At 34.2% G+C, this 24,404-nt stretch overlaps 3 protein-coding genes, 2 long non-coding RNA genes and 1 pseudogene across 8 annotated transcripts; 2 read left to right on the top strand and 4 right to left on the bottom strand.

Moving 5' to 3' along the window:
* The first annotated feature begins 5,618 nt into the window (after positions 1–5,618).
* LOC9320241 lies at positions 5,619–7,374 on the top strand. 4 transcript variants are annotated; one of them, XM_021033812.1, is made up of 5 exons: positions 5,623–5,918; positions 6,446–6,575; positions 6,670–6,714; positions 6,830–6,888; positions 7,143–7,362. In XM_021033812.1, the coding sequence occupies exons 2-5, from the start codon at positions 6,467–6,469 to the stop codon at positions 7,287–7,289; spliced, it is 360 nt and encodes a 119-aa protein (XP_020889471.1). In that variant the 5' UTR covers positions 5,623–5,918; positions 6,446–6,466; the 3' UTR covers positions 7,290–7,362. The 4 variants fall into 4 exon arrangements, with proteins under 4 accessions (XP_020889472.1, XP_020889471.1, XP_020889470.1 ...); XM_021033810.1 differs by having other exon boundaries at positions 5,628–5,918; positions 7,165–7,374; XM_021033813.1 differs by lacking the exon at positions 6,670–6,714 and having other exon boundaries at positions 5,619–5,918.
* A 627-nt stretch (positions 7,375–8,001) lies between these two features.
* LOC110230524 (UPF0725 protein At2g19200-like) lies at positions 8,002–10,636 on the top strand. Its single transcript, XM_021033809.1, is given in 7 exon segments — positions 8,002–8,101; positions 8,204–8,399; positions 8,478–8,584; positions 10,073–10,117; positions 10,120–10,411; positions 10,414–10,496; positions 10,498–10,636. Coding segments are annotated over 5 exon segments (576 nt in total). The 5' UTR covers positions 8,002–8,101; positions 8,204–8,399; positions 8,478–8,527; the 3' UTR covers positions 10,597–10,636.
* Positions 10,637–11,545: 909 nt separating this feature from the next.
* Positions 11,546–12,508, bottom strand: LOC110229670. The gene is made up of 3 exons (XR_002333057.1): positions 12,270–12,508; positions 12,008–12,058; positions 11,546–11,808 (listed from the first exon to the last, which is right to left on the bottom strand). It is a non-coding gene; the product is annotated as an uncharacterized LOC110229670 (long non-coding RNA).
* Positions 12,509–12,748: 240 nt separating this feature from the next.
* On the bottom strand, positions 12,749–14,887 carry LOC110230560. Its single transcript, XR_002333722.1, has 6 exons — positions 14,566–14,887; positions 14,218–14,474; positions 13,716–14,117; positions 13,273–13,362; positions 13,054–13,116; positions 12,749–12,933 (listed from the first exon to the last, which is right to left on the bottom strand). It is a non-coding gene; the product is annotated as an uncharacterized LOC110230560 (long non-coding RNA).
* A 281-nt stretch (positions 14,888–15,168) lies between these two features.
* LOC110230525 (L10-interacting MYB domain-containing protein-like) lies at positions 15,169–16,136 on the bottom strand. Its single transcript, XM_021033823.1, has one exon. The coding sequence runs from the start codon at positions 16,133–16,135 to the stop codon at positions 15,581–15,583; it is 555 nt and encodes a 184-aa protein (XP_020889482.1). The 5' UTR covers position 16,136; the 3' UTR covers positions 15,169–15,580.
* Positions 16,137–18,138: 2,002 nt separating this feature from the next.
* Positions 18,139–24,316, bottom strand: LOC110230169 (annotated as a pseudogene).
* Between the last annotated feature and the right edge of the window lie 88 nt (positions 24,317–24,404).

Below are 24,404 nucleotides of genomic sequence, written 5' to 3'. Positions count from 1 at the left end.
TTAGTGTTTCCACGACTACCGCGGCTTTTACAACCCATAAGGTCCACAAACACTCACATTAATTCATATATCATGATCCTTTGGAGACGGTTTAGCGGGTCTATCTCGTAAAGTCATATGAATAGATGGAGCAAATCAGATTCTGCTCAGAGATTGGAAATGAGTCTCCTTGCTCCAACATTTCGAATCATCCAGACAGTTTTCAAAAGTTTGGGACGGATTGGATTGTTTTGTTGATTTGGTAAGCGTTGACATAATCTTCTGGTCCGATAATTCTAAAAAAGCTGCATGAACCTTATGTGAAAAGATGCTTAGTTGACCAATCATATAAATGAAAGTCTCATATTGACCATATATATGATTTATACGAATCGTATGCATATATTTATAATACTGTATATAAGTTTAATGCAAGTTGAAGCTTTCCCTTTCTGAAAAAAATTCCAACAAAACTGCATGAACCTAATCTGAAAAGATGCTTAGTTGAAAATTAACAGAAATTAGTTTAACAAAAAAAAACAAAGAAACTTCTTCTCTCATAAGGTGTCAAAGAAGAACAAGCACCGAATCCATATGATATTCCTTACACATATACTAACATAAACTATAAAGTCCTTCAATTATTAAACATGTACGAATATAAATTGTAAAGTCCTCCAATTATCAGACATTAATTGTAAAGAACCAATAGTGTATATACACTATAATAAGTAAGAAAAGAAATTTTCACGTTTATGTTAAAAAAAACATTTACTCTCACAGTTTGGCAAAATGAGATTTGGTTCTCACGTTTTGACAGTTAAGGCTTTTTAGGACGACAATACCCCTAACGAGTGAACCAAACGGCACAGTTTCTTTGCGGTTTAGTTACTTTTGATTGGTTTTGCGGTTTGGTTTTGAAAAAAAAAAAAAAAATTGTTGAAGAAAACGAAGAAGAAGAACGAGAGAGAGACGGAGAGATTCGAGAGAGAAGTAGAAATCAGTTCGAAATATGCTAGATGTATAATATTTAGATGTATTAAGCATTCAAAACGTAAATCTAAAAAAATTAAGATTTCTGAGATAACTGTTAACAAGTGACTGCAAAATTAGGGTTACAGAGGTTGAAGACGATTGCAAAATTACAATTATACCTTTCATTAAATTTCTTATGTGTACGTATTTATAATTTACAGTGTACGTACATGTGGACATGTAAATATGTTAGATTATGTTTTATTGTAAAAGCTGCATATACACAATTATTTATTGAGTTTGTACATTAGAAATCTTTGGTTATTTCGTTTAGATGAGATATTTTTGGGGTTTTCCCCATAAAATCTATGCATATATAATAATTAACTAAAAATATATGGTCAATGTATAGTTGTTCCTCATACTTTAAAAATGTTATGTACGTACATGTATAATAATGTACGTATATCTTTGTTGATGAGTTAAAATTATTGAGATATATTTATTGATATAATAATAAACTAATATTCTACGGTAGTTCTACTGGAGATGAAGACATTGTTATTTGCAAAAAAATAAGTGTTTCTAAACATACTCACAACTTATAATGTCTCTCATGTCATACTAATTTATACTTCTGTTTCATCAAGTCGGACATTGACTAAATCATCGAATTCTTCCAAAAATGATGTCTTCCCTTTTGGTTATGACTCAGAAATGGTTGAATGTCATAATTCTCTCCAAAATTATCGATGATTTTTCAATCTTGTACACATTAATTAGTATATGTACACGATTCTTTTAATTAACTGAATTTTCATATTAGCTCCACGGTAAGTAGAGTGTTACCAACATCTCTGACATGTCATATCCCATATTTCTCAACAAAAATTCAGTCCATCTATTGTAATGTAATCTTTGCTACTACCTTTACTATCGTTTTTAATCGTCATCTTCAACGCCCTCTTCCTCATCCCCAATCTCTTTCTGTTCATCCTCATTATCGTCCTCGACTTCTTCTTCCTTATCTACTTCCTCATTGTTTTCATCTATATTTGGTACCTCAAATATGGTTTTTATTGTGTTTTCATCTCTAATCCAAGGTTAGTTTCATCAACAAGGTCTCACATCATGTACATTATATTCACACTTTGCTTATCGGATTGGACAAAATGACACAAAAATGTTTACACTTAGATCCCTACTATAAATAAAAAAAAATGTTCGCATTGGTGTTGTTTAGTATGATATATATGATATTTTTTTGTTTTGATGTTGTTATTTCTATTTAATTGTTATTTTGAAATTTTTTTAGTAAGCGTTATGTTATACGATATTATTTGTTGAGAATAGATAAGATTTTAAACTAAACTCGTAGACGTACACGATAATATTGAGATACACGTACACGTGTACGACCTCTCCAAACAGTTATATCCTAAAAATGCCTAAATCACATAAGTCTTATACTATGTACGTACACAAAAATATTTATTGGAGCGTACATGGTACAACATTAATTTAATTTTTTGACATCAAATTAAGTTATTATGTCAGTTATTTGTATGACTGTATTTTTTTCATGTGTTGTTCATACATGATTTGAATGTTTTGTTTTTATGGTCAAAAAATATTTGAAACGTAAATATAAAAATTATTTAGATATTTACGTACATATATACACTCCCACACACACGGTCACTTTTAGCATCGTCACCATCAGTCCTAGGGACATTATTCTCGAGTACCTTAACGGTTGTAATGAAAGAGACAAATAAGTTGACACTAGGATCCCCACCACGAAAAGAACGTATCCAGGCTCATTTGATTGTCAATGTAGACAGAAGGGCGTTTACTTTCTATCATCACTGACATCTTTCCCGACATCCAGTAACTAATTATGGGATTGCATTCGGTGGACTTCAAACTGAAAACCTCGCATAATGTACGTACAAATTCCGTGTACGTCATGTTTTCTTTAACACGTACACATCGACCAAACATGCCTTCCTCTGGTTCAAATTTCCATTCTTCTTCTTTGCATCTCCACTCACCCACCGTAGTAAATACGGGTCCATTACCCACCTGCATCATAAATTCAGCAGAACCCCATTAAATGCAACTGAAAACATGATTATATCTACAAAAAACAAAAAAAAAATTCCAACTACACACTTATAAACATATATATATCCTCATTTAGCATTTTCAACAAACAAAATTGGAAATAAAAATTTCTGGGTTTTTATATAAAAAACAATGTTGATTTCGAACACAATCAAGCTCCTACTGTGTTATAACAAAAAACTTCTTAACCAACTTCATTACTTACATGATCAATGCTTGTCTTGGCTCCAAACTTTGTAAATCAACAATATCAAAATTTCTCCAGCATCACATTCGTTCAGACTAATTTTTTTGTTTGATGGTTCATGCTTATCTCTTACAATTATTCAATTCACACATATAAACTAATATTACAACAAGTGTAATGATGAGTTTTGCATTAAATGTGACAAAAGTCTTGTCTAAACTTTTTAAGCATTAAATACTGATGTCACTTTGTTTTTTAATGTTATTATTTCTCCTTTTCACTGTACAGCCGCACAAAACATTAAAAAAACAAAATTATCTTAACCAAACCGGAATAGTGTACCTAACTGAACCGCTTAATTGAACCGTACACGGAACAATACATGGTTACGCTGTCAGGGGTAAAATGGTCAGATTTTGGCTAAATTGTCAAAACATGAGAACCAATTCTCACTTTGCCAAACCATGAAATTAAAAGATGGTCTTATGCCCTGGCCTGCAATTCACCCTAATAAGAATCCGATTTAAACACTTGTGTCTGATTAAAGAGTCATTGAGCTACAATGTAAAGAAGACTTGCAACTAATTCAATCATAAAAACCAAAAATTTCTTTGTTTAGTTAATCAAACCTTCAAAACACATAAAGGATGAAGTCACAAATTAATGTTGTTGTGCGGTGGATCCACCCAAGCAGCGCGGTCAGACAAATAAGTACATGTAGGGGGATGAGAGCTGTTCTCATCACCGAGGGAGTAGTATACGCCTAGTTGCCCATTGTGTGATGGATATATTCTGTTCCTCTCCTTTGCTGAGAGACCAGCTCTTGTAAAAGAGCCAGGTTCACTTGCAAATACTGTCAAGCCACCAACTTTTCTCTTCTCTTCCCATACCTTGCATGCGTTCAAAATTTAGTTTGAAAACCCAGGGGGTTTTGTTGCAGCGTAAAGTCATAACAAAAATGTCTCCTTCATGCTCCATTATGAACCCTGACTTATCGGGACAGGGTTTTACTGGAAGAATATTCCAAGTTTTTCTAGACGGGTCGAAAACCCCGATGTAACCGCAGTCACTAAGCCAATAGAACATACCATTTGAGAAGACACATTGGGTCCATTCACGAGGGGAAAAATGAATTGCAAAGAGATAGTTGGTCCATAATGTTTCACCAGGCCGCCAATACTTGCACGTCTTTTATAGTACAATGAGAGATCACCAAACAACTACTTGATGTAGGAGCGGCTGAGAAAGCCAAGTAATCATGTGGCTCCTCGGGTAAGTGTAAGGGTAAGTAGATGCGCTCCCGAGTAAATGGATTAAGTAAGAATAAATCTAATACCAAGGTGTGATGATATGTTTTGACAAGCAACCAACCATCCCTAGAATAACAGAATTTATGGTCATTCTCTAACACTGGAAAATTGAGCTCATGTTTTTGACACCGTAATGGATCAAAAAGAATGTAAGTTCCAGCTGGAGAGTATTCGTCTTCTGATCTTCTTTGTCGATAAAAAAGCGAAGGACGAGGCTCTAACTTCCGAACAGAAACAGCTGCTTCAAGCCATGTCTTTTAGACAGTAGAAGCTTTTATGTTGGCTTTTAATCCGAGGCGGGATAAAATATCATGTAAGAGATCTGTCGGAATATTTTGATCCCACGATCCTGTATAACACTTCCTCTTCGATCTCCGATCTCCTCTAGCGTTTGCATTGCATTTGAGAGAAGAAGACGAAAAAGATTTTAGGGTTTGATTAGTTTATAAGAGAAATTACAATGGATAAAGAAAAGAAACCCTTTGACCAAAAAAATAATGAAAGAAAAGAAAACCTAAACCCTAGAGATCATAAACCCTGAATGAAAGGAGAAGAAGAAAAATAGAAAAACTCACTTCGGGGATTCGTGGAACAATGACGGTGGAGTTTTCCGAACAATGTATGGTCGACAACGGCGATTCCTCATTATCTCCAAGTCTCTCCAACTGTAAAAGTTAGGTCAAATTGGTAGCTTTAAGTTTATTTCCGCACTTTTCGATTAATAAATGTAATTTCATATCTTTTTAAAAAAAATATTTACATGTTTCCTATAAACGATATTAAGACTTCAAATTACATATATGACCAATTAAAGCATAAATGTAATTTTCCATTTATAAGTTATTCTTAAATATCCCAGAAGTGATGGCGTGGAGTGGAGAAACCCTAAATCGCGTCCATCAGCCGCTCATTTGTAATAGAGAAGATGGAAGTGGAGAAGGTTGAGCGTGAGATTCCGAGGTCCGAGGTTATGGAAATACAGAAGAACTGCGATGTAAGAGCACTTGCAATGGCAGCTCTATGCGTCGTCCCAGTCCATTTATTTTTAAAAAAAAAATCAAAAACCCTCATTAAACACAGAACCGTTCCCACACGAGAGAACGTTTCTTCACCGTCCCTCACTGCCACGTGTTCTCGCGTGATTGGTCGCGTGTTTTTTTTGTGCCGTCGATTGATTTTCGCCTTCCTTTTCTCTCGTCGGCGAAAGCTTTGGCTCAAGCTTTGTCCAGCTATTTCATCTCCTCTTCTTTCAAATCGTGTCTTGTATTTCACTCTCTTCCACTCCGATCTGTTGTATCGTTGAATTGAAAAAGTTTCCACCAACAACCGATATAAACGAGGTAGGTTTTTCCATCTGAAATTTTCAGATTTAGAGGATTGTGGCATCAATTTTGATCTTCCGCTATGAATTGATTTGGATTGTTCTTTTGATTGGAATCAATTTTTGAGAATTAGAAGTGTGGTTGCTATAGTAAAAGCTATAATTGATTTTGTTTTACTGTATTGATCTTAAGTCATCAATTTGTTATCTTCTTTTATCGGATCTCATCTCTTTGGAATTTGTTATCTTTCTTGTGGCTGATTCGGATAGTCTTAACCTCGTAGACCAAAACAGGGTAACTTCATATACAAGCTCTGTTTTTTTTTTTCCGATATGGTGTAATCAATATAACTATGATCGAATATCAACTGAAATCATTCTTGGAAAAACCCTCCTTAACCTTATTTGTTAACACAATAGTTATGATGCTATAGAAGAATGTGTTATTTGTTGATACAATAGTTCTGATGCTAGAGAAGAATTATGAGTTATGTATTGTTTCATTTTGAAACGTCTAAGAGTTTCTGTTTATATTGTCCATTTTAGGCACTTGTGGATGCCCCTAACATGGAGAGAATCCAGATGAATTTAAAGAGATTGTCTCTTACTGACATTGTGATTGATATCAACAGAGTGCCCAAGAAGAAGAATTTGATTGAGGCAACGGACAAGGCTGGTGAGTTTGTTGTAGCTTACATTTGGTTATTTCTTGCCTTGTTTGGTTGGTTGGGTTGGGTCATCTGAATAAAACCATGTTGTGAATGTTTTAGTATCTAAGCCATTGGCTAGAAACCTCAAAGTCTGCGGGAACAAAGGTATAAATGCAAAGAATTCTTTCCATGAATGTTTATAGTAAAATTTTTGTAGAAGGTCTTTGTTATTATCTAGTTAATACTTAAAAGTTAAAAGCTGATGTGATTAACTTTTCAGGAGTTTTTTCTTCTCATGGTGATCTTGCAGAGGACTTATCTCATATCAGTGATGTTGAGGTAAGTTATATAATGTTTACCTTAACGTTTGATTGATGCTTATTGTAGCTCCCACAAATTTCGACACATGTATTTAAATAATCATAGCATCTCTCAACCTTTCTCAAGGAGGATATGATTTGTTCTTGTGGAAGTTTATCTAATTTAAATCCCATCTATGGTTTTAGTCTCTGTATACCAACAGGTGCATCAACCTTTGAATCTTTCTTATTGGTTTAGTCTTAAGCGAGTCAGGTTGAACTTATAAGGATTAGGTTGTGGTTTATCTGTCTGCAGGTCTTGGTTCTCAAGCAGAGGATATATGGGCAAAGGAAAACTGTCAGGGAAATAGTTGGAGAGGAGCAGATGAGTCTGAGAATGGTGGCACAACAAGAGGCTTTCACATTGGTGGATATTTTTGATGGATCTGATAAGTTTTTGTTTTTGTTTTTTTTTCCAACTTTTTGTAACTTTGTAATTTTCATATGTTTTCAATGTTAATAATGTTATATGTTTTATTTTAATTAAAACGTTTATATGTTTTTACTTATTAATTTAAATAATTAATTTTTTTAATATCAAAATATTATTATTTTATTCAGGGGACAAAATGTGAGGGACACCAATGCTAATACCAAACTTAAGAAACTCTGAAAATAATTTTATTATATTTGAGGGACCAAAATTTGTCCCACACCATTGCTCATGGTCTAATCTATTCTTTCTATCTTCCTTACCTAATTGTTTTTTTTATCAAATCGCTGCCTAATATATTTGAGCTAATAACTAACCGAGCTAATATTCTGTACATTTTCGCCAAAAACCATCCCCACAATCAGCCCCTCGCTTCCAAAGAGAAGGTGGAGAAGGAAAGTAAGAAGGTTGTAGTGCTTAACTTTGGACCTGGCTATATGAAACAACCGTGGAAATGGAGAAGCAGTGTAACGTTCTTCCGATGAGGAAAGTGAGAAGGTTGTAGTGCTTAACGTTCGACCTGGCGATAATAAACCACTGTACAAGTGGAGATGCAGATGCGATGTAATATATATTCTTTCTATCTACCTTACCTAATTGTTGATTATATTTGAGCTAATAAGTAACGGGTCTTACTTAGGAAAACCAAATATCCCGAGGTATTCAGTTCGTTTACGCCAATGATCATCCGCACAATCCTCGTCGTTTAATAGTCCTCCTTTATGCTAAGTTGGGCCTTCATCGTTACAATTTTGTCCATGTAAATAATAATTCTCTTTAATTTCTTTCTTATTAATTACCTATATCTATGTTGCTTTAATCTATTTCTTTCTTTTTCTATGAATCAATTACTCAATTTTAGGGGAAAGACTTGAAGCTCAGTAGCATATCTACATACCTCAAGTCCTCGGGTGTTACTAGTGCTACCTCTTACCGCATAACTTTCGATGCCAAGGATCCTCGAGATACCAGTGGTTCCCTTCAAACTTTTCAAACTCATGTTAATGAAAGAAGTTATGGCAGCTTCCTTTCAACGTGCACTATTGCTTGTCCTTTAGGTAAATATTTTTAGATATTATTCGTATAGTTTTCAAACCAACAACAAGTTATCAATCTTCGAGTTACTCTTTGTATAGGTGAAGTTACCATAGGTGGTGAAACCAATAGAGTCAGCTTGCATTCTTTCATGCCTGAGTTGCCGACAGTGAATCCTTTTCAAGATGATACAGACCGATTTTACGTGGTAAATCCTTGATTTTAAGACCACTTGAGTTTTTCCTTATTATCGAACAACAACATATTTATGGTTTTTTTTTTTCTTTTGGCAGCTGAAAAAATCAGAGGTTAAAAAAAATGACTGGATTCGTCTGTATTTGGAACTTTTTTTTTTTTTTTTTTTTGAATGAATGTTAAATTTATTCAACCAAAAAAGTCTTTTGTACAATGAATGCAACCTTAAATCGAATATTGTTTTGAAAGAATTCTAAGTATAAAACTAAGAACACTAGGTCCTAGATTCAAACCATAAGCGGAGTCCATCTTCGAGTTTGCGAGGATCCAAGAGACGGATTGAAGAGATTCTGTTGCGAATTATGCGATCAATAAACTTGATTATTTGGTCTGCAGCACTTGGTGATTCTCCATGTCTACGTTTGTTTCTTTCCAACCAAAGTGTATGAACAGTTGCTTGGAAAAGAATGCGTATAATGAAGCCAAGGGTACCTTTGATCGATGAATCTGATAGGAGAGATATGATCCCGGAGAAACTGTTGGTGAACCTTCTTTGAAGAAGTCGACTTGCCAGCCCCTCCCAGATCCGTGAAGAGAAAGCACATGAAAAGAAAATGTGCTCCTGAGTCTCCATCGGTGCTTGACAAAAAACACATGATGGGTTCACTCCCATATTCCAAGAGACCATACACTCACCAGTGGACAGTCTGTTTTTTACCGCAAGCCATGTCAGGAAAGAGTGTTTCGGGATAGAATCCGAGAACCAAACACTCTTAACCCAACTTATTTTTTGACCTGCAGTTCGAATTTGTTGCCATGTTTCTGAGGTGGTAAACCGAGCTTTGAACTTGTTATCTGGTCTCCTCCACAAGGATACGTCCGGTTCAGAACAATGTCCCCTGTTTCGAATTCGTTCAAGTTCCAGCTCTACCCGATTTAGAAAGTCCACACGATGATGCCTTGTTCTGTGATTTTGAAGAGCTGCAGCCACTGTTACTTCCGAGGAGATCCCAAAATCGATGAAACCTCTATCACCAAGAGTATCATGTAACCGACCTAGAGGGCACCAATGATCATACCAAAATGATGTTTGGAGCCCACTTTTTATCTCCATTGAGTGAAACTCCTTCGCCTGCGCTCTGTACTTAAGCAACTTCCTCCACATCCATGAACCCAAGGAAGTGGTGTCTTTGACGGACCAGAAGGAGCTAGACCGAATAAGCTCTCTTTGTATCCAGTTTACCCAAAGTGATTTTGAACCTGAAACGATCCGCCATATGAGCTTAAAACAACTGACCTTATTCATCTCAACAACAGATTTTAGCCCCAAACCACCTTCATCCTTTGGCTTACAAACATCCTTCCACATAACCTTATTTTTCCGAAAATTGAGAGACGGACCAGACCACAAAAATGCAGCACAAATTTTTTCGAGCTCTTTGACACAAGCAGAAGGCAATCGGAATGCAGCGATCCAGAAGTCTGTATTTGGAACTTGCAGTTGCCACAACTAAAATGGACCATATAAAACACGGTCTGGCCAATTTGAAGATTCTGAGAGTGGCTCTGGACACTACACCAGACCCAAGTCGTCCCTCTGAAAAGGGACTTGACGCCTATGATGCAATTTTCTACATTAGGTACACAGACTCATGCAAGGCTCGGGCTGGTGAGGATGTCGATCGCGTTGCTATAGTCAGAAGAATCTGGGATGAGAAGCCGGAAGTCTTTAGAATCGTGGGTTGCACTGAGAGCTTCGGATCATTAGGGAACGGTGAATCCACCACGTCTCGGGAGACAGTTTTGCCTGGCTCGAAGGACATAGATTCGATGGGACAATCTGACATGATGGTTTCGACGGACATGGTGGGTCGTACTCAGAGCTCACAAACCTTGGAAGCTGGCTCGTCGTCTGCACTAGACTAGACCAATTTGAATATGTGGATCAGAATAATAAACCCATCGTTGGTTGACCAAGTTATTTGGTGCCTTAGGATTGTTATATATGTGGATTTCTTTTTGTGAAACTTTGTGTAGTTTTTAAGTGTGTTGTTCTGCTTGAATACTTTAACATTGGTCGACTAAGTTATTTGGTGCGTTCGTATTGTTAAGTGGATTGCTTTTTGTGTTGGACTTTAACTTAGGGAAGGATTTGGAGACATTCTTCTTGCTTTCAGAATGCAAACTAAGACACAAAGATATATTTCTAACATTACCTAGAAATCAGAACTGCATAACAGAAACAAGAGGGTATTTTCAAAATTCAATTACACATAAACTTTAGTGGACGTTGATTCCCTTTAATAACTTTTTCTAGTACCACGTAACATTAAACACATCAGTTATAACCATAGTGAGCCCGTCACATTTTTATGTCTTTTCTCTAAAGGTATTTGCATATAATTAAGCTTTAGGATCTCCAGGTCTGTCCTTGAAGTTCTTATACCAAGCTATGAAAAGTAGTTTTCTATAAACTAGCAAGTCACACATGATCATAATGTTATAGTGTATAGCCATGCCTACTTAACCATTTTCGCTCTCTTCGTGCCAATTTTTTGTAAAACTGTATTTCAGTTAATACAACTTGATAGTATTGTAACATTGGCCGCTTCGTAACAAGAATGCATATTATACCACTACAAGAAATATCTACATTATTAGCAAGAGAAAAAAGCTATTATATGGCATCGATAGCGTTTTCATAAACGCTGTCTTATGCCCATGTTATGGTAGACTCCAACATACGATAGCGTTTTTAGAATTCTATGGTAGACCCCCACTTACGATAGCATTTTTGTATTATAGCATTAGTCGAATGCTATAATATACTTTATTATTACACACGTTTAGTGTTGTTTATATAATGTCGTAACATTTTTTCGTTATATAAATTTAATTTCTTGTATGAAATAAATTTTATATTGGAACCCAATTTTATAAAATTTACTTAATTGGACATATATATATATATATATATATATAACTTTTATATTTTATAAATCACCAACAAGTAATATTACATTAACCAATTAGCCAAACAAGTCTTACATAACATCATACCAAGTCTTATACTAACATCATAAGTCTTCAACAAAATAGGACTAACATCATATAGACAGAGACAAACTTCGATCTCTTCAATTTCTTCTCCTCTATCTTTTTGGCCTCCTCATCAAAAGCAGAACACATAAAACTTCGATCTGAACAATTGTTCCTATTAGCACTCCCGTCGATAGGCTACATGAAACAAAAGAACAAGGAGACAAAAGACACCATCTTAGAACACTTATTCACTAAGATGAAAAAAGAAATCGACACATGGGAATACTACCAAACATACACATATGTATACTACATACTTGGTTAGCTTGGACATAATCATGATAGCCTTCAAATTAAGCTAATATGGAGTTTAAAACTTCAAGAAACGTCTTACCACTTAAGCTCTTGCAACCACATGCAAGCTCCTTCTCCTAAACAATATATTCTGCAAAACCAAAAACCAAATTCATATTTCGAGAAGAAGGTTGATTTGCAGATGAGAAGAGTAAGTATCTTAGTAAGTATCACCAACAAACAATTTATTCTGAAAAAATTAGTGTAATGAAGTCAAGAATCAGAGTATATTGCAATAAAAATACAATCCCAATAGAACATAAACAGAAGAATAAATAAAGAGAGATTAAGAACATACATACCCATTCCAAGGGCAGAGAGTTCGACATCATTATACCGAAACAGTATTCTACATAAACAAGTTGAACTTTCAAAATAACATGAATACACTTGAACGAAAAACAACATAACATAAAATAAACTAAACTGTTTTCTTGAAAAGACACTACAAGAAATATGTACATTATTAGCAAGAGAGAAGAGCTATTATATGTCATCAATAGCGTTTTCATAAACGCTATGTTATACCCCTGTTATGGTAAACCCCTACATACGATAGCGTTTTTGGCATGTTATGGTAATCCTCCACATACGATAGCGATTTTATATTATAACGCTAATAGAACGCTATAATATACTTTATTGTAACACATGTTTAGTGTTATTTTCTTTTGCTATATAAATTTAATTTGATTTATAAAATAAAATTTATATTAGAACCCAATTTTATAAAATTTACTTATTGGACATAGTTATATATCTAACGTTTATATTTTATAAATCATAAATAAATAATATTACATTAAAAAAAAACAAGGTATACATAATATCATATTAAGTCTTATACTATTTACTAAACTATCGCCTAATCTTAATCAAACTAAAACTAACATCATAAGTTAAACGATATAGTCAACTTCCTCCTTGAACTTGGCTCCCATCTCTTCAACCATTCTCTCGTATCAACTGCTTGATCAAATTGTAAAACAAACAATATGTGATTAAGCATTATTTCAAAATAATAATTCTATTTGTACAAATATACAAACTTGAGTTATAAGATTTGGTGGAGAAAAGAAAACAAACTTGGAAGTAAGGCGTTTTTACTTTTTGCAAGCAATAACATGGTCTTCTACAGCCCCCATATAGCTGCTTTAAGGTACCAAAATTGATATAGACAAATAAGTTATGTAAATATGAAAGCAAAACACAAGATGATTTAGCTATTCTTTGAGTACATCTAATTTTAGCAAAGCTAAGTGTGTTTTCTCCAAATTTCCATAGTTATAAAGAATACGAAGAAACCTGAGGATCTGGATGGTTTTTTAATTCTCTGTTTCGCAGATGACAATGGTGATCATGAGATACATAGCCTCTTCTCGAGAATATTTTAACCTGAAAAAAAAAGAAACGTAATTAGATTTATAGCTATAAAACGAATACATCTCGCTTGAGCTTCATCTACCTCAAGAACATTGCACAATGAAAAATAAAAGAAGGATTACTATTACTAATACTCTTATTGATGAGTTGAACTAGACTATGCTGCAAAAAAATCCTTACATATACTATGTCGAGAGAGGATCCTCCATTATATCTAACATTACTATTAAAAAACTCAACATTTAAAATAGAAAGACACATTTTCTCATAGAGCACATCAAGGGATTGATCCAACAATCTTCTTCCTTGGCGTTAATAATTGAATAAACTTACTACAAATTAGAAAAAACAAATCAAGGTCATACCGTCTTCTTTCTGGCAGCGACTTTCACTCCTTTCTTCGTAAGCCTTGAAAATATGTTTCAAGACCCTCAAAGTTTCTATCATTAGCATCTCCTTAGCTTCCTTCTCATAAACGAATAAGTTTAATTCATAAATTAACTATAATCCGAAACAGATCTAATTCTCATTGAGGCATTATGTCGAACAACCTAAGTTCATTATGTATACTAAATAACCTCAAAGAGTGAAACTTTAAGCTCACATATATATTTTCAATCCCCAATACAAATTTTGAAAAAATAAGCAATGTTAGAAAGGAACAAACAATTAGTAAAGTCATAACTTATTGAGCTTGAGGAGGAAGACAGTGGCAGAGGTGATGGCAGTGGTGAACAAGTCGTTGGGAATGGTGGCGGGACATGAATCTGCACCAGAGAAACAAAACAAAGAACACAAGCAAAGAAGATTAAGATGCAACTTTGAACTACGATATCAACCAAAAACTAATACCAATATCGAAATTACTTTAAACCCATCATCTACCACCGGGGATACACCTCCCGTAATGGGTGGCATGGACCGTGAATCCCACATCCATCGGCATGCTCGGATCTCAAGCCATTGTAGCTTATCCACATCCACCGGTTGTCTCTAGATTCACAGAGGAGATCTGGGTCCCGTTTAGTCTCTGGTCTCACGGAGGAGACAAAGAAGGAGCTTTAGTTTCGTCGGAGAAGAGCTGTAAACCGTCAGAGAAGCTATCGGAATTCGGAACTTGTCACCTGAATTGGTTTAGAAATTGAAATCCAGTTTCAGAAAACCCTACTCTCTAAGTATCACAAGAAGAGACAAGAGAGAGAGATTAGAAGGTACCTGGAATGAATGGTGATGGCGGCGGTCTGTTTCGCCGAAGACAGCCAGCGGCTGTGGTCGGAATCCGTTTTTCGATTTCAATTTTGTTATCGGAAGGCAAGCATCATCTTCCATGTCGGGAAAGATAAATCTCGGAGGAGAAAGATGGAGATGCTTGCCAGAGAAAGGAGAGGAGTTCACCGGAGTAGATCGATGGTGACGTTTAGCTTCACGAACAAAGGAGATGAAGAGGTTGGTTTTCAGAACATTAAAGTTTAGCTCCACAAGATCTAGGTTTTGGTGTGGGGATTTTTTTTTTTTTCTTTTTTTTTTCGTGGCTTTGGTTATAGAAGGTGACACTAAAAAAATTTGGATCTGAGATATATGGCGCTTAAGTGAAAAACAATTTCTAAGTATTGGCGAAATAAGTGATTTTAGCTTCCCGCTTAGTGATTTTTTATCATAGTGTTGTTTCAGTGCTATTATATAGTAATCGAAATAAAACATTCATCTTTCATAGCAGTGATGAAAAATGAGCTATCTTCATGTGCTATCAATGTGGATATTTCTTGTAGTGAAGATAAATTTAGGGTTTAGTAGAAAGTTGGGAGAATAAGAGGATATTTTAGGCAGATTGACATTTAAGCAGTCAAGACATCCTCAAACTTGAGTTCTCCAATAGCAAGAAGAGGAATCTGAGTCTGACCTAATCAGTGGAGTAGGCTCAACATCTTGGGAGTTACAGTTTCAACACCATCCTCTGAGTCTGACCTAATCAGTGGAGTAGGCTCAGCATCATCAGCTCTATTGTCACTTCCTGTGACTGGCTCATTTGGGTAGACTACTACTGATTATGAAGCTGGTTGATGATTCTGAATGATGATCGATCACTCTCTTGCGATAACGGCGGATTTTGTTTCTTCCAGGTTCAACGTTCTTTGAAGATGGTTGCCAGTTTACCAGCGTGAGGAATATGTCTCCTTTTGAACACTCCAGCTTTTTTATTTACCTATAAGTCGACAACAAAAAAATATAATTACTTTCCAATTGATATTATAAAAAATCTAAGTAACGTTTTCTTTACCTTCAAGTATTTATCCCAGTCCTCTTCGGTTGCACCAAACTTGCGAGTATTGGCATCCCACTTCATGATGGGAGATGCAATAGTTTTACACCAGTTCTTCCAAGATTTCCTGGTAAGATCGAAGTGGTTTTCGAGCTGCTTATGAGTGTATCTAAGTCCTGTGATCCGATTGATTTCTTCAAGAATCATTTTCCAAGCTTCCTTTGTATAAATTTGGTTACGTCTGATTGGTCTGTTTCCTTTTAAATACTCTTGGAAACACACGTCCACAAAAATCGCATGTGAGGATGGTGGCCACTTAAACCGACGAAGAATTGCGATATCAGACGCGCTTAGCTTTGATTTATATCCAGTATCATTTACTTCATCACGATGCTCACATAATTGCTTCATTTTGCTACCTGAAGATGTACCTTCACCATCTAAGTTAATACCAGCAAAGATGATCTCTAGTTTCTTGAGGAACAAGGGAGGATTACACCGATACTGTCCAGCCTCAGGATTCATCTGTGACAAATCCAGTCAAGTACTTTTTATTACATATATATATATATATATATATATATTAGCCTTCATAAACAATCAAAATATCAACACACAAAAAGACTTTGTTTGTACCTCTAAATAGTTGGCCCATTCTTGATCACTGGCACCAAACGTGTTTGTGTGGGGATCCCATTTCATATATTTGCATTGAACAAGTCTACACCAAATCTCCCACTGCTTGATCATTGTATCCCAATGATTCATAAGTTGGTCTATGGTAAACCTCACACCCTTCATTTCTTTAAAAGCTTCCAATATAGGTTGTATTTCAGGTTGATTCCCCAACATCTTTTGCTCCACGCATAAGTCCACAAATACTTGGTCGTGTTCAGGTTCCCATGCGGCTTTCGACGTCATAGTTCTTTACTATATGCATAGTTAGATAAGTAAAGACGACAACAACAACAACAAAAAATCCAAATTATCAATATCATATTAAAGGCTTAATTTGACCGGTAATTCCGTTAAAATCGCGGGAAAAGTAGAAGAAAAAAATGGCGCGAATCGTGATATGATTGGTTAAAATCCCACAGGATCGCGAAATGATTTTGTCATTCAGTGGTTTGTCAAAACACAAAACAGTAACCAAATCTATACACAATATATATCCACATATGTATGGGAATTTTTACATCATGGCTGAATCTAGAACTAACCTTAGGACTTATCAATTCCAAAATTTTACTTCATGGCTAAAATTTTGGCATTTGCACTGCTAGAGATGGGGATTTCTTGTTTTTTTTTTTTTTTTTTTGAGATTATTATGCTTCTAAGGGCCCTATTTTATACCGGTTGGAGCCTGTTCTCTTATCGGAAACTTTTTAATTTGCATTGACTGATTTTAATTTTTTGCAAGAAAAAAATTAACTTATCTTCCTTTTTACTAATTGAGAAGATAGTCAAATTATAGAGTTTAATTAGGAGTTACCATAAGTTTACTAGCGAGATTAGATTTTTTTTGTTATTGTTGTATATGGAAGAAAGATACAAAATCATTGAATAGGTATATGAGAGATCTTTTTCTTGTGTTAGTCTAGTTAGACCATAATATTTAGCCTATGACTTGATTACCTGAGAGCTAAGAGGTTATAAAAGGAAGTTAGGCAGAATTAGTTGGGCATGCCAGACTTGGCTAGTGTTTTGGTTGAACATTGGTGGGTCGAGAGGTTGAATAATTCTTTTGTGAATCAAAGTCTCTCTATGTGTAGTTCTTTGGCAAATTGAATAAAGAACAGGTTTATTGGTTTTGATTTCTATCAGCGTAATGATTGTTTCCATTTAGCAAGAAGAGAAGGCCAAGGACTTGTTCCTAATATACTCTCAAGTAGCAACAAACCTTCTCATCAAAGGCAAGTCGTTGAAAGGAGATTTCAGATCGCGTTTCAGCTCGACGTTTTCGTGATACTCAAGCTCGCTGCTCTTGTCTTTTTGTTCAACTAAATGATGATGTTGTCATATATAACCATTTATCTTATTCAGAAGCTATTGCTATAACATAGCAGAAGCTATTGTCATATAATATGATGTGCCGAAGGACAAGGTAGGGAAGAAAACGATGCAAAGAACCGAGCTGATGCTAACGAGAATGAGAACGTAGTTGGTCCTGAAGCAGTGAACCAATGGTGGGGAATAGTGAAGGAGATTCAGATTATTGTTTTTTGATTCATAACTTTACTATTTCCTGGTTCCACAACATAGATTAGATGTATCTTCAAAATTCTTTTTTAGCACAAGAACTTGAACAAGTATTTCCTTGTAATCTAGGCTTTTCTCAATGTGAATCAATGTACAAAAATATTTAAGAAATTGAGCTCAATTTCTTTCATGAGTTTTCCTCTACATATTTAGAACTAACCATACTTCAATTGAAAACAGAAACTTTTCTCTTTTTTCTTTTACTCTAAAACTAAAATATTACATCAATGATTTGATCACAAGCAACTGGAGGATAGCAGCCTTAAACCTCAGGTCTGTCACTTCCTTGAATATATATCTCAATAGGGTTTCCGTGAATTGACTTCATTCGAATGTGTTTGTTCTTTCCACATGAACAGAGTCTATTATTATAATGACTAGCTAACTAAACCGTAGTCCTATGTTCGGACACGACTCCATGTCTTTCTTGTAACTATTCAAAACTAAACCTCAAGTGCTCATCATCAACGACTCCAAAGCCCCTTCACTAGAGGCTGCTCCACGCAAACGACGTCGTTTAAGTTTAGGCTGCTCCACACAAACGACATTGTTTAAGCTTAGGCTGCTCCACACAAACAACGTCGTTTAAGCTTATCTCTCTTCTCCCCTTTCATCACTTCCGAATTGATCTCCATCAATGGTAGAGCTCAATCGATTTATTAAGGTACAGTTTTGTCTATGAGCTCTCTGTAGATAAGATGTCAACGAGCTCTCTACTGAGCATATCAGCTGACTATTTCCTCTGTTTTCTGGTTTCTTGTACTACAAGAAACCTGCTTCTGCTTCATCCTCTCTTTCCACTTGTGTTAGCTCAGAGTATGAAGAACTTGGACAGCCTCTGTTCAACATTAAAGCTAATCTGGAGAGCTCCGTTCTTGCTAAGTCCATGCGGAGAGTGGAAGATGAGTAGCCAGCGAGAGTTTGTTGAGCTTTCATTAAAACGGACTGTAAATACTTTCCTTGTTTAATTTTGTAGTGCCTTTCTCTGGAGTCAAAAGTGGCTTGGGACTGGTTTGTACACCAAAGAGAGCAAGAGGCTTGGGAGTTGGGCCTTAGAAGACTTCACCCTTCTAATACAGTCTTTGGCCTCAAGCTTATTTGGTTGTTATTTGCTGGGAGAACTAGGTCACTATGGGTCTCTTGGATTGAAAAGGTTATTTTTTGGGGAAGGCTCTTTTGGAAAGAGCGTTTCCAGCAATCAGGCTGCCAAGTATCCGTTGAGAATTAGTGAAGAAGAACAAAACATTTGAAGAAGCTTGAGGAGGAAGAAACGACAGCTCAGCATTGCCAACACACACACTTGCAGGACCACAAGGATCAAGAGTAGCCGTTTGTTTGCGCTCATAAAAGCAAAAGCAACGAGGTAAAGCAACCCTTGTCCTTTTGTGAGGTTGCTGGTTTTGGCTAAGATCAAATTTGAATTGGTATACTGCCAAAGACCAAAAAGTCACCTTCGTGGAAGCTGCCTAAGGAAACTAGGGTTTAGAGTGTGTGTGTATATAAGCTGCGTTTAAGGAGAAGAGAGATAGACAAGAAGGACAGAAACAGAGAGAACTTCATTCATAGCATAAACTACTTGTATGAGAGTTCTTGGGGAAACAGTTGAGTGAAAGAGAGATAACCGAGAGAGCTTTGTAAAGGGCTTTGGGATGAGAGATCTCTTGTAAAACTCATTGATATAGTGGATTCCGGGAGACAGTTCCCGGCCCAGACGTAGCACCGTTGGTGTGAACTGGGTTAACAAAGTTCTTGTGTGCTCTGTTCTTAAACTCTGTTTTAACAGACTACTTGGTTCTTTACTCATCAAAGTAAGCATTTTGAGAACACTCAATCTCTTATACACTTAAGACCTTGGTGTGTTGTTGATTCAAGCCGAAAAGAAGTCATCTTTAGGCCTCTGTTTCTTAACAGTATCGATCACAACAAATGCGCATGAAGATAGGTGGGTGTACGAGATTACCATACAACTAGCTGATGTAGGAGCGGCTTGGGTAAATAGAAGCTCTCCCGGGGTTAACAAAGAGTGCAATACCGCTATCGTATGTTAGCAACCAATTAACCATCCCTAGAATAAATTAATCCATGGTTACTCTCCAACTCTGGAAAATAACGCTTATATTTTTGATACCGTATTAGGTCAAAAAAAATGTACTCCAGCTCGAGAGTATTCGTCTTCTCATCTTCGTCGATAAAAAAGCCAAGGACGAGGTTGTAACTTCCGAACAGAAACAGCTGCTTCAAGCCATGTCTTGTAGACAGTAGAAGCTTTTATGTTGGATTTTAATCCGAGGCGGGATAATATATCCTGTAAGAGATCTGTCGGAATATTTTGATCCCACGATCCTGTAAATGGGTAGCTTTAAGTTTCTTTCCGATTAATAAACTAGGATATGACCCGCGGTACACCGCGGGTTAATTATTTGATTTTTTTTATTCTTTTTATAAACTAATGAATTTGTTGTGTATAATATTTCCTGTTGTATCGCGGATCATATGCGTTGTATCTAAAAAATAAAAATTTTAAGTTGTATTTATTTTGTTTAGTGTTTAAGATTGTATAATTGTATTTTGATTTGTTAATTCTAGGATTTCACCCGTGGTATATTTTCCCATATTAATATCGACCCAAACCCATCCTACCATATAATTCCGTTCTGTGAAATTAAACATCATTTTGTTATTTTTTTAATAACACTTTTTTTAAAAGACATATAATTCGAATCAATTTAAAAGTTTGCTTTCAAATGGTTTTCATAATATATATATATATATATATATATATATATATTTTAAAAATTATGTGTTTTTGGACCAACCCGTAAAAATAATTTACAATTGTTATTTTGATTTTTAATTTTAGGATTTCACCCGTGGTATACTCTCCCGTTTTAGATAATTGTAGAAATTAAGAAAAGATCCGAATGACTCAATTTCGGGTCAGAATAAAAAAAAAAATGACCTAATTAATTGCGCAATTTGTTTTTCAAAAATGATAATATAAATTGCACACATACTTTTTTTCTTCATCAACTGAGTAATATATGTCCGTTTAAAAATAATTTGAATCATAACATATGCAGAAAAAACTAAAATTTACTATATGTATATATTATAATAATTCAAAATAATTTAAATATAACATCAAATAAAAGTGAAATGAGAATCATATATTTATGTTTAAATTAATTAGAGAGATTTTAGGAAATTCGCTCAAATTTGTTATATTAGCATTAAATCATCATATTTGATTTCTTTATCTATAAAAATTGTAAAGAATATACCATAAATTAAGAGTTTAGATATAATAATTAGTTGAGAAATATATATATTTTAGATTTTATTAATTAATTTCGTTTTTGAATTTTGCCAAAATTTAAGGAAAGATCCGATTGAAGATTTCCGGATCAAAATCATAAAAAAAAACCCGACCCGATTAGAGAGCAAAAATATAATTCAAAAATGTTAAGTAGATATATATTTAGTAATAACTACATATATATACGAAATCAATCATTTGAATTGCTAGGATTTTTTTTGGAAAGTCTCATTATTTGGATCCGAAAGACTTAATTGAGGGTCAAAATCCGGGTCAAAATTAAAAAAAAAAAAAACAAAACTGACCCAAAAAAAGAGCAAATATGTACTTTAGATTGTACACATATTTTTTTCTTTATTGATTGAGTAATATATATCCGTTTTAAAAAATTTGAAACATAGCATATGTAGAAAAAAATATAAAATTTTATTAACTATATATATTTTATAATAATTCAAAATAATATAAATATAAATCAAATAAAAGTGAAATGAGAATCATATATTTTTGTTTAAATTAGGTAGAGAAGTTTTAAGAAATTAGCTCAAATTTGTTATATTAGCATTAAATCATCATATTTGGTTTCCTTATATATAAAAATAAGAAAGAATATGCCATAAATAAAGAGTTTAGGTGTAGTAATTAGTTGAGAAAATATATATTTTTAGAATTTATTAATTAATTTCGTTTTTGAATTTTGCCAAAAATAAGGAAAGATCCGATTGAAGATTTCCGGGTCAAAATCACAAAAAAAATCCGACCCGATTGGAAAGAGCAAATTTGTACTTCAAAAATGTTAAGTAGATGTAATTTCATATCTTTTTTTTTTTTTAATTTAGATGTTTCCTATAAACGATATTCCTAAACGATATTAAGGGCCTGATTGGCAAGAGACTTTGAAGACTTTACAAGATTTAAAAGTTCTCAAAGTCAATTTTTTACCAATCAAACTTTTAAGACTTTATTAATTTTTAAAGCCTTTAAAGTCTCTCACCCTCAATTTACTCTTCTTTTCAGTTTTTTTTTCTAAAGCCTCCTAATAAACGTGACTTTAACTTGAAAATGAATAATAAAATCAAAACTTTTCTTTTTCTTCTTTCCCATCTAATTTAAAAACTAGTTTTAAGACTATTCCTATTTTATTATTGAATAATTTCTATTGATTAATTCTAATTTTATTTTTTTCTGTTATTTTGAGATCCAATTTGAATGTTTTAAACTAAGGAATATTTAATATGAGAATATTTATATATTCATTTATTAATAAATTTTTTTACTTTTCTAAACTTTTATCATTAAAAAAATTTATCTTTACCATTATTTTGTCAAATGAATTCATTTTTATCATAATTTATTATTATAAAAAATATTTAATAATAACAAAAATAATAGTTACAGTTTCAACAGTTTTTTCCGTTACCAATCAGATTTTAACAGTCAAGGTCTCTACAGCCAAAGTCTCTACAGTCAAAGTTTCTACAGTCAAAGTCCTGACAGCGAAAGTCTCTACAGTCAAAAGTAACAGCCGTTACCAATCGGCCCCTAAGACTTCAAATTACATATATGACCAATAAAAAAAAGCATAAATGTAATTTTACATATATAAGTTACTAGGATCGGACCCTCGGTCCACCGCGGGAGAATATTGGTTTACATACGTTGCGTTTAATATTGTGTGTGTGTTTTTAGTAGAACGAATCGTATAGTATACTTATAAATATTCATAATAAAGAATTGTAGAGAAAATGTAAAATTGTTTATAAATATACCCATCGTATTAATTATGATTTACAAAATAGAATTTTGTGTTTTAAAATTCTAAAATTAGACGATTCATGGGAATTAGAGCAGTCAAAATAGATCAAAAACCGCGGGTCGAACCCACATCATCTCACTATGGGGCAGATTTGGGAAAATATATTAAACCCGCAAATAAGCGGGCCACATGGATTAATTCGCAGTGGGTCATAGGTTTAATCGGTTTTCATCCGCGGGTTGGCGGATCAGCCCGCATATTAGTATTTATTGATAAAATTATAATTTATTCAACATGTGGTAATTTAAACAAACTTTTAATAGTATTTTGATTTATTTATTTATTTTAGTAGTATTTTAAATTTTGGTTACTTTAAAATTATTTAAACAAAATCCATGGACAATCCCGCAAATCCGCATACATTCCCGGGACGGGTTTGTATTTCATATATGCTACCCGCGGGTCGTGCGGACCGACTAACTACAAGTCAAAATATTTTTTGTCTATCGCAAAACGGACTTAACGGGACAAATCAATTCGCTTTGACAGTTCTAATGGAAATATTATTTAGTCATACAACAAATAAAGTTTGGACATAGTAATAATAGAATATGTATCTTATTTGTTAGATGAGAGATTGAAAGATGAAGTATAATGATTAAAAATTAATTATTATTTTTCATGATTCACAAAATTTAATAAATACTTATCATCTTGTTGAATAATTCTAAAATCATATTCAAGAAATCTTTATAAATTGAAAATTAAACTTCTTAGGTAAGCTATAGGTATGAAAATATCATAATTTCGATTTAATCTAATTAAATTAAAATTATTTACATGGATTTCATATCTATTTAATTTACACGACCAAAATAAAAATATCTATTTAATTTACACGACCAAAATAAAAATATCAATTTAATTTATTTTTTTTTTTTTTTTTTTTTTGTCAACCACACATTAATTAATAAATAATTCCTTGATTGGTTGCCCAATTAGGAGGAGTAGAGTTTACAAAAGTAACTTCAGAAAATAAAAGTCTAGAAGAACGGGCTAAGCAGTCCGCTTGAACATTACATAAACGAGAAATAAGAGAAAGCGAGAAGAAAGGGAAAGAGAGACGGAGAAAACCAAACTCGTCTAGAAGATTGGAGAAAGCAGGCCATTCATCCGGTGAGTGTATCATCGAGACTAACTCCGAGCAGTCTGATTCAAACACCTGACAATCGATTCCTCTTGAAAGGATATTCTTCATAGCCCAAATTAAAGCTTCCATCTCCGAGTGAAGAGGGGAGGGACACCTCCGAAGGCACTTTGCACCGAGCAGTATCGTGTGATCATTTCCTTGAAAACACCACCATCCTATACCCATTGTTGGATCTGAATGTTTCCAAGAACCATCAATCCGACATCTTATAGATTGAACCGGTCGTTCCAAAGTTTCCGTAGTAGAACTAGTC

The sequence above is a fragment of the Arabidopsis lyrata genome, assembly GCF_000004255.2.
Source record: "Arabidopsis lyrata subsp. lyrata unplaced genomic scaffold ARALYscaffold_3, whole genome shotgun sequence".
In the NCBI taxonomy this organism is placed as follows: domain Eukaryota; kingdom Viridiplantae; phylum Streptophyta; class Magnoliopsida; order Brassicales; family Brassicaceae; genus Arabidopsis; species Arabidopsis lyrata.
This window is presented reverse-complemented; position numbering and strand designations above follow the sequence as displayed.

What these genes read in the sequence shown, in the direction of transcription:
- LOC9320241 (XM_021033810.1), top strand. Translation starts at nt 6,467, where the DNA reads ATGGAGAGAATCCAGATGAATTTAAAGAGATTGTCTCTTACTGACATT. An exon ending in CAAAGTCTGCGGGAACAAAG is followed by an intron (nt 6,715 to 6,829) that starts GTATAAATGCAA and finishes TTAACTTTTCAG; the next exon opens with GAGTTTTTTCTTCTCATGGT. An exon ending in CTCATATCAGTGATGTTGAG is followed by an intron (nt 6,889 to 7,164) that starts GTAAGTTATATA and finishes ATCTGTCTGCAG; the next exon opens with GTCTTGGTTCTCAAGCAGAG.
- LOC110230525 (XM_021033823.1), bottom strand. Translation starts at nt 16,135, where the DNA reads ATGAATCCTGAGGCTGGACAGTATCGGTGTAATCCTCCCTTGTTCCTC.